The sequence below is a fragment of the Aplysia californica genome, unplaced genomic scaffold (genome assembly GCF_000002075.1).
Source record: "Aplysia californica isolate F4 #8 unplaced genomic scaffold, AplCal3.0 scaffold00063, whole genome shotgun sequence".
Classification (NCBI taxonomy): domain Eukaryota; kingdom Metazoa; phylum Mollusca; class Gastropoda; order Aplysiida; family Aplysiidae; genus Aplysia; species Aplysia californica.
The window spans coordinates 621672-631783 of NW_004797333.1; the positions used below are offsets into that span (position 1 = coordinate 621672).

The window sequence follows — 10112 nt, forward strand, 5'->3', positions numbered from 1 at the left end:
TCTGTCAAACTACCCTCAGACAACATAACAGCGAGGGTATACAACCAGAGATCAGATGGAAACAGAGGAAGAGGTAGGCCCAAGAAAAGATGGATAGAAGGGGTCAGAGAATTATTAGGCAAGAACGAAATAACCATGCAGCAGACGATATAACAAACGAGAGGAAAAAGTTTGCTTCTCCCCCTCGACCCCACACTGTAACAGAGGTCAGAAAGAGTCACACCTTCACCTATCCTGAAGACTGGATGTTAGTCCTGGTGCTTTGGAAGATTTGGCCGCCATGTTCCTCCACACCTTCCAGTCTTCAGCTTTTCTGAGCGCGTCTTTGAGTTTCAGGCCTGTTCATTCCTTGATGTTGTCCCCCCAACTCTTCTTCGGTCTGCTTCTGCTCCTTTTTCCCTGGACGCTGCCTTACAGGATCATCTTGGCAAGGCCGGATGAACGGGTGATGTGTCCATTTAAAAACTAAAAATAAGTAAGCTTGCTCACCAAACGCCATAGCGCCAGGTGTAATGTAAATGGATCACTTGGGCCACTTTCAGTCTACACTTTTGTTCAAAATATCTGACTTTTTGAAGTTAGCAGGATTTCCCCACAGTGAATTCAGGTGACCAGTGTCGAAGGTCTTGCTGAAGCCCGTACATTAACGTGGACAGATGAGTCTCGTTCATTCCTTTCTCCCATGTTAGGTTTAGTAAGGTTTTACGGCGCTCGCAACAGCATAAGGTTATAATAGCGTTGTCAAGGGGTGGATGTCAACAGAGAAGTCCAAACGGGGAATCAGGCTTACTATACTCACCTCTCAAGCCTCAACAGCACAAAGTCTGCTTCGACTATCAAGACACCTCGGAAATAGCAGTTCACAAGAGAGTGACAAACATACTACAGAAGTAGAGGTAAAATGACGATAGTAAGGATGAGGAAAGAAAAAGCAGCAGCAGTTACCCCTATGTTGTTCCGGCACAGTATGAGCATGACATTGATAAATCAGCTCATTTACTATTCTACTGTGCATAAGAACATGTTAATATCCCCCCATTTTGGAATGACCTAAATACAGCTTCATTCAGTAGAACTGCCCTTGTGGGGGGAGCCTCTCTCCCAGGACCTGCCCCAGAGACAGATCGCTACTTCAGAATTACAAAGTTCTCTCTGACATTTTTGACCGGATTTTACTGAGATCATGAGATCAGAATACAAATGTTCTATCTGCTCTATCAAAATCGTAAGATTATACGTAGTCATTATCAAAATATTCAACGAACTGCGTTCGAAAAAGTTTGACATGATGTGAAACTCAAAATATTTGACGTCAAAATTCTCAAAACTACTATGCACTGTGCAGATTTTTAATTCTGAGGTTGCGAGGTGTATTCGGAACAAGATAGCCTTGATCTAAATTTTGCTTGATCTTGCTTAATGTGCTCAAACAAGCCATCTGAAAGACTTCTGTTCGCGATTCTTTTGGGGATGTTGTTTGAAAAGGAAAGTAATAATAGTAATAATAATAATTTTAGCTATTAATAATAATTTTAGCTATTAACGGCTAACAGGTCAGCCTTTAGGGGGAAACCATGATTAATCCATTTGTCCACTTTTGTGGTGTCCTTCACTTTCCCAGATGTGATGAAACGTAACTGTTAGCAACTTTTAGCATGTCTCTTGTCACTGCAGCAAAGTCTCCTATTTTGTCACACTTCATTGTTATAATTACAATCTTCAGTTCCCCAAGAGTATGTGGATTTGTATTGATTACTAAGGTGTTGTTCGCCACTGGAATGTCTGCAGTGTATAAGGGATCTGTCTTGCTTATGTTTGCCCAGAAGGTGTCTTTCCGTACAAGAATTCCATCCTATTCCTTTGATATCGCGCTACTTTTTTTGTTCTTCACTGGTGTGTTACTTTTTCTGTAATTACAGCCTATATTGTCTAGTATTATCTGAAATGATGATTATGAATAAGCAAAATGGGCAAGGGTGTTAATGTGAAGCTTTGTTTGTCTGCACAGGGGATACACGACCACACATATCACAATTTTAGCATAGTATGAGATGAAAGCGAACTTGGATTCGATCAGAGAGAGAGAGAGAGAGAGAGAGAGAGAGAGAGAGAGAGAGAGAGAGAGAGAGAGAGAGAGAGAGAGAGACAGACAGACAGACAGACAGACAGACAGACAGACAGACAGACAGGCAGGCAGGCAGGCAGGCAGGCAGGCAGGCAGGCAGGCAGGCAGAGAATCGGGAACCTTCTTTTCTTAATTAATCCGTTTCATTGACATCAAATATCTCAAAACTCTGCATTACAGACTCTTGTCATGCTCAGCAATGTGGCCTATCTCCACGACCCTCTTTGTGTTTCTGACCCGGAAGAGTTCCGCCCTCGACGATGGCTACGGGGAGAGAACCGGGAAAAAATAGAGACAATCCCACACGCCGCCTTCCTGCCATTCGGTAAGTTCTAAATTTGTTTTAGATGTTTTACAACGCTCACTGCATAAGGTCATGGGAACGCGCAGGACACGACAAAGATTTCTAGTTTGGTCGGAATTATATTTTGAATTTTGCTTAGGTGGCGGCCGAAGCCTCGATTTTGGACCACCAAGGGATCTTTAATGTGGAGGAACCGTAAAAAAAAAAATTGCAAAAAGAGTCAGGAGGCCAGATGAGGGGAAAAAGGAGGTGAAGGGGTGAGGACAGAAAGTGGAGACGAAAGCAGACGGCAGAACACTGTTAGAGAGCAGGAAAGGAGGTGAAAGGAGAATTTTTTTAAAAGAACATTTTCCGTCGCTGCCCGGATTCGAACCCAGAGAGGCGAACACCATAGCCTGTCGACCACGATAGCCCCTGTTCTAACTTTATCATATAAATAATATTTAGCTTTTGTGCAGCTCAAATTCCCGTTCAACAGCAAGCTCTTTGCGCTTTGTAATGTATATTATTACCCAGCACACATGATAGCATTCTGAAACAAATCTAAACTTTCCGGGAATCATACAGTGCAAGCTGTCATTTATAGGCGTTTTATATTCTAAAGTTTCGGACACATATTAATGTCAGATCATCAGCAGACCAAAGGCAATGTTGTGGCACATTTCAAATAACCACACGCAAATCAGAAACACAAATATGCATGCTTTTTCTTTCCTCATCCTTACTATCGTCATTTCCATCTACTTCTTTCGTATGTTTGTCACTCTGTAGTGAATTGCTACTTCCAAGGTGCCTTGATAGTCGAAGCAGACGTTGTTCTGTTGAGGCTAGAGAGGTGGGCAGAGTAAGCCTGATCCCCTGTTTGGACTTCTCTACTTCTCTGTTGACATCCACCCCTTGGCGCTCATATAGCCTTATGCAGTTGCGAACGCCGCAAAACCTAACTAAAACAAACTAAAATATGCATCCTTTTGAACATGAATGTCGGTTCTTGCCCAGTTAAAGAAAACTGAATCGGAAGAATCTGCATGATATTCAATAACAGCGAACGATCTTGTCAGTGTGTTGGTGTTTCAGAGTATAAAATGACAGCTTGCCCTGTATGCTTTCCAGGAAGGTGAGATTGTGCCAGAATGCTATCAGATCTTCTGTGGTAATGATACCGATTTAAAAACTCACAGAACTAGCTGTTGAGCGGGAATATGTACTATACAAATGCTGTCTACATGTAATTTTATTATTATGAATAAGGAGGTTACCATGCTTCTATTTTTAAGTGCACAAAAGCAGCAGATCGTCAGGCGTTGTTGGAGGACCAAAATGCGCGCCCACAATGAGATAACCTGTACTTTCCAGCCCGAGTCGGTCTTTGGAACCTTTCGATAAACTATAAAGCAGGCCTAGGAGTAGAAACGTATACTTGCTTTACGAAGATCTCAATGTTTACCTCAACGAAGTTCTTCTTAGCAGGCATAAAAACTCATTGTCTTTTACAGTTTGCTACCCTAGAATTACAAAGTCCTATCTGCTCAGTTCCTAGTTATGAGAAATTTAACCGTAAAAATTGTTGAGTTTCACAACATAGCAAGGTTTTTAAAATACAATTCTTTCAATATCTTGATAACGACTCCGAATAATCTTGCCATTTTTACAAAGCAAAAATAGAATGTTTGGTTTCTGACCTCATGGTACTAGTGAGTCAAAACGATCAAAAATGTCAGAGAGAACTTTGTAATTCTAAGGTATAGAGTTGTCTCTTGAACTTTTTGTGTTAGTAACGCCTGATCACGTAAACTAACCACGAGTCGGCGCTGTTGCCGACAGTTTGCTCGAGGCAAGGGTTGTCCTTTTTTCAGCAATTCCGGGAACATCTTTTACCTAAGACATGGAAAAAAGTGATTCCAGTGGACAGGTGTTATGTCGTGACAGTGGTCAGTGTGCATGTGTTGTGTTATTGTGACAGTGGTCAGTGGGCATGTGTTGTGTCATTGTGACAGTGGTCAGTGTGCATGTGTTGTGTCATTGTGACAGTGGTCAGTGGGCATGTGTTGTGTCATTGTGACAGTGGTCAGTGTGCATGTGTTGTGTCATTGTGACAGTGGTCAGTGGACATGTGTTGTGCCATTGTGACAGTGGTCAGTGGGCATGTGTTGTGTCATTGTGACAGTGGTCAGTGGACAGGTGTTGTCTCGTGACAGTGGTCAGTGGAAATGTGTTGTGACGTTATGACAGTGGTCAGTGGACAGGTGTTGTCTCGTGACAGTGGTCAGTGGGCATGTGTTGTGTCATTGTGACAGTGGTCAGTGGATAGGTATTGTCTCGTGACAGTAGTCAGTGGGCATGTGTTGTGTCATTGTGACAGTGGTCAGTGGACAGGTGTTGTGTCATGATAGTGTTCAGTGGACAAGTGTTGTGTCGTGATAGTGTTCAGTGGACAGGTGTTGTCTCGTGACAGTGGTCAGTGGACAGGTGTTGACAGTGATCAGTGGACAGGTGTTGGCAGTGTTCAGTGGACAGGTGTTGTGTCGTGACAGTGGTCAGTGGACAGGTGTTGTCTCGTGACAGTGGTCAGTGGACAGGTGTTGTCTCGTGACAGTGGTCAGTGGACAGGTGTAGTGTCATTGTGACAGTGGTCAGTGGACAGGTGTTGTCTCATGACAGTGGTCAGTGGACAGGTGTTGTCTCGTGACAATGGTCAGTGGACAGGTGTTTTGTCGTGACAGTGGTCAGTGGACAGGTGTTTTGTTTTGTCGTGACAGTGGTCAGTGGACAGGTGTTGTGTCATTTGGGCAGTGGTCAGAGGATATTTAATGTGTCGTGACAGTGGTCAGTGGACATTTAATGTGTCGTGACAGTGGTCAGTGGACAGGTGTTGTCTCCTGACTGTGGTCAGTGGACAGGTGTTGTGTTTTGTCGTGACAGTGGTCAGTGGACAGGTGTTGTGTCATTGTGACAGTGGTTAGAGAACATTTAATGTGTCGTGACAGTGGTCAGTTTACAGGTGTTGTCTCGTGACAGTGGTCAGTGGAGAGATGTTGTGTAGTGACAGTGGTCAGTGGAGAGATGTTGTGTAGTGACAGTGGTCAGTGTACAGGTGTTGTCTCGTGACAGTAGTCAGTGGACATTTAATGTGTCGTGACAGTGGTCAGTGGACATGTGTTGTGTTGTGACAGTGGTTAGTGAACAGGTGTTTTGCCATGGTGACAGTGGTTAGTGGACAGGTGTTGTGTCATTGTGACAGTGGTCAGTGGACAGGTGTTGTGTCGTGACAGTGGTTAGTGAACACATGTTTTGCCATTGTGACAGTGGTCAGTGGACAGGTGTTGTGTCGTGACATTGGTCAGTGGACAGGTGTAGTGTCATTGTGACAGTGGTCAGTGGACAGGTGTTTTGTCGTGACAGTGGTAAGTGAACACATGTTTTGCCATTGTGACAGTGGTTAGTGGACAGGTGTTGTGCCATTGTAACAGTGGTCAGTGGACAAGTGTTGTGTCGTGACAGTGGTCAGTGGACAGATGTAGTGTCATTGTGACAGTGGTCAGTGGACAGGTGTTGTGACGTCGTGGCAGTGTTCAGTAGACAGGTGTCCTCCAGTATGCCGAGTGTTGATTGATCATACTTGTTTTAGGGCTGCTTCAGTTTATTTCTTAGGATCAGTCCAGGCTGAGCTCAACTGAGCTGACTACAGCATTCGTGAAGAAAAACGAAGACACTTTTTCTGATATATATTAAAGTATGGTATAAGACCAGTGATCCAATTTCAACAAAATTTTGAATAGATAAGATTCAACGTCAAATTTATCAATGATTGAAAACAGTAAAATGTTTGAAAAATGTAGTTTTCACAATTTCAACTAAAATTGAGCAAATCGCATAGCTTTTCAACTTCTTAAAGTTCAACGATAGTGCGCATTTGTGCGTTGAAGAATGTTTGAAACTGAAATTACCCCCCCCCCCGCACCACAAACAACACCCCACCCAAAGCAAAACGAAACAAAACAAAACAAAAAGCAACATTTTTGAAAACGCAATGTTTTTCCTTTTTAGGGTTTTGGGAATACATTCTACGGAAACAGCTGAATAGCATTCGAACAGTTGAAACTCATTGTCAAACAGGCGTTGAATTTTACTATTATTTTTAAAAAGTTTGTTGAAATTGATGCGAAGGTGACGAATTGTTGCCCTTTAAACGGGTCCTTTTTTATGTAGAAAAACTCTATAGTGTGGTCAAAACTCCGTGGCGCAACTTATCCTCAAATGTCTCTTACAGGTGAATCAATGTCACCCATGTGTAATCATACTTTTCCATAACAGCTGAGGCTTTATAAAAAAACAACTGTTCTTTATAAATCTATATGAAATACTATAAATCTCGGTCATGCTGAAAATGGGATTGTTCACACCATTTCCCGCTTCTCACACACATTTTACATACGCATTTGGCCTACGTCACAGCTCACCAATGACACTCTTTAGTGGCAAAACTCGTCACAAGAAACATAGTGAACATTTTTGCACTAAAGATTCTAAAAACATGCGTTCAATAAGTATAATGTCGCGATTAGAAAAAAATGACTGACTTACTTTTAAAAGCGATGTTGTCCCAGCTGTAAACCTTTAAAAATCTATAGAAACCACCCACTTGGATTTTTAATTAGTCTTTCTAAAATCCAACTAACAGGTGTTTACAAAATTATGGATCTGTTAAAACAAATTGATACCATATATTGTAAAAAGTTGGAGAGTCTTTGTTCGATAGTTGAGGAAATATTTGACAATAAGTTGCTCCACGAAATTTTGACTGCACTATAAGTGTCAACAAACCCGAGAGAGGTGAAACAAATCAAAACTACAAAGTACGCCTTAGTTTTTGCCTCTATTCTGACAAATGTTTCAGATTGTAACATTTTTGATTAACCGAGTTTGTGTTCGCTTGTAGAGGTGAGAAACCAGTTTTTACGCCATCTTCAAATAATTATCACAACTCAGACCCTCATCCATATGCTTATTGAAACAAAAACTAATTTTATTTACGTAGAAGGTAAGGAAAGTAAGTGCTTTGCGTCTGCGCAGTTAATTTACGAAACTGTTATAATTATAGTGAGTTTAGACAAAGCCTTACGTGCATTTTCGTCTTTTTCGTAACTGTTTGTGCTACTTTTAGAATTTTTATTTGGACTTGTGTTATCTTAGTGCTCCTTTTATATACAACCCCCCCCCCCCCCCCACACACACACACTAAAAAAAGCAAAATAAAAATAAAAGCAAAAACAAAACAATGGCGTCGTCAAGAGCTATTCACAAACAACTGAAAACTTGAAATTACTGACCGACAAAACGAAAAATCAAAACGTTATATCAAAATGGGCATGTGCGTAACAAACAATAGGCCCACTGACGTAAGCGTTCGTGTTACAATGAATGCACAAACCCTTTTCATTATGTAACTTGTGACGAGACACCTATCTACAATATACCATTGTCGTGAACCCAGTACTGCTGCATCAACGTCATCATGCGACTGAAACGAAGAGTGCGTCAAAGCTTTGATTACAGCTCTATTAATTTCGGGCCCTCACAACTTCGCACGCTGTGACCCGTGCATTTTTTCAAGCTTATGGAGTAGTTTAACACACATATGACTACCACAGGTGAAAACAAAATCACGAAATGGAAACGGAGGAAGATTAAAAGGAATAGTCGGAGTAATATCATCGGAAGGGAAAGATGAATATGACAAGACGTGACGATTGTTCATGTTACAACGCAGTCATTATTCATCTGATTTGCTGGATTTCAAACATACTGCGCGTGAATGAAAGAATGGGGGTAGCGTGCAGGGGTTGTCAGCACCTCTCGAGAACTGCGTTATATGACGTTTCTCCCCCCCCCCCCCCACACACACACTTATCTACTGCCCAGTCCCACAGTCTATATAACAACAGTCGGCATTCAGGAGGAAAGGGGGGAAGGGGGGGGGGGGGCATCAGACCACACTCGGACAGTGTCTTTGATGGTCGGACCCATGTCTAAAAAACCAAAACCAAAACAAAACAAAAACAAAAACAAAAACCCAACAAAAAACAACAACAAAATAAACAAATCCAAACCAAACAAACAAAAAATCTAACACAAACAAATAAACAAACAAACAAATTAACGAACAAACAAACAATAACCTCCCCCAAGAAAATAAATAAAATTAAAATAAGGAAACCTTTCCTCCCCCAACCCCCATTTGGTCGCTTTTAAGCACAAGGGGGCTATCCCGAAAATTCTGTTTCGAGAAAATCGAAGATAACGTTTTTGCCCCTTGTTCACTTTCTTTTAAAGTCAATGGGAGCTTTCTCTATAACCAAACAAATACACACTCCAATGAAACCAAATTTCTCCTTTTGGCAGGGCAATGCCAACTTTTGGTGTAGGTCAAGATTTTTGGAAACCCCCGAAACCTGGGCTAGCCCGCTTGTCCTTAAAAAGCGACTATTTATTAAAATAATTGTGTGTTTCCCTTGCTCTTAATTTCAGATGTGGCTCATGGCCCAATCGGGAGAATGCCCAGCTTATGATTTTGAATTAATTAATTATTATAAACAAAGACAAAACGTTGATTCTAAGAGCTGTTTGGATCTGATTTTTTTTCTGAACTATAAGACAAACATTTTTAGTGCCGATATTTGGAAAAATTGGTGAATTTTATCCAAAGATAAATATAAGTTAAATAAATGTTTCATTTTTCAAATAGTCGGCCTATAGATCTATACATATCTAGGCATTACTGGTCTTTCTTCACAGCTATCAAGTTAAAATTTCATGATCATTCGTTAAACCTATAACGTTTAAGAGTTGTTTATCTTTCATGTCTAACTACTTTTCCCTAGGGATCGGATCTCGAATGTGCCTGGGTAAAAGATTTGCGGAGCAGATTTTGTATCTTGGATTGATCAAGGTGAATATATTGTTGTTTGGACGCCATTAACAGAGACATAATATATCATGGATATTTCCTGGAACACTTTGTGTTACAGTCCTCTAGCTGTTTAATGCAAAGAGACAATATACATATACTATAGTGATACAATTGTCTTTGTGCAGCTCTTACTTCCCTGCTGCTACTGCTACAACTGCTGCCACGACCGTTACTGTTGTTGTTGCTACTACTACTACTACTACTACTACTACTACTACTACTACTGCTACTGCTACTGGCGCTGCTGTTGCTGCTGCTGCTGCTTCTGCCGCTGCTGCTACCACCACCACTGCTACTACAACTACTACTATAATTAATACGCTGCTGCTACCTCTGCTATTCTCAATGGTTGTTCTTCGTGAAAAGATGGAATACGACAAAGTACAGCCCCCTAGGTGGCATCTACACCAGAAAACATGAAACAGAACAGCAGTAACGCCATGCCTCTGGTTCTCCAAAATAAAATCACACTTTGGCCCGTATATTCCTTTTTTGAGGCTCACTGCGGTTTTGTGGTTGAGAGGGATACAACATCCAAGCAGAAAGACCAAGATAAAAACGAAAAGAACATACACACAAACCGGCACCACCAGGTTAGCAACAACTACAGCAGCACCACATCAACCATCAACAAAAACTAATAAAGTTTATAGCGTTGAAAACAATGCACCTGTGCGCCCCCCCTCTGCTCCCCCTCCCTGCTCCCCCTCCCT

The 10112-nt window shown here is 41.6% G+C and overlaps 1 protein-coding gene across 1 annotated transcript in view; it reads left to right on the plus strand.

The window, feature by feature from the left end:
• Positions 1 to 2305: 2305 nt before the first annotated feature.
• LOC101852229 (cytochrome P450 10) overlaps positions 2306 to 10112 on the plus strand; it is a gene marked incomplete at its 5' end in the record, with an annotated part of 8671 nt that continues 864 nt past the window's right edge. Inside the window, 2 exon segments of the mRNA XM_005093406.3 lie at positions 2306 to 2450; positions 9311 to 9378. Of these exon segments, the coding sequence (XP_005093463.3) occupies positions 2315 to 2450; positions 9311 to 9378 (204 nt within the window).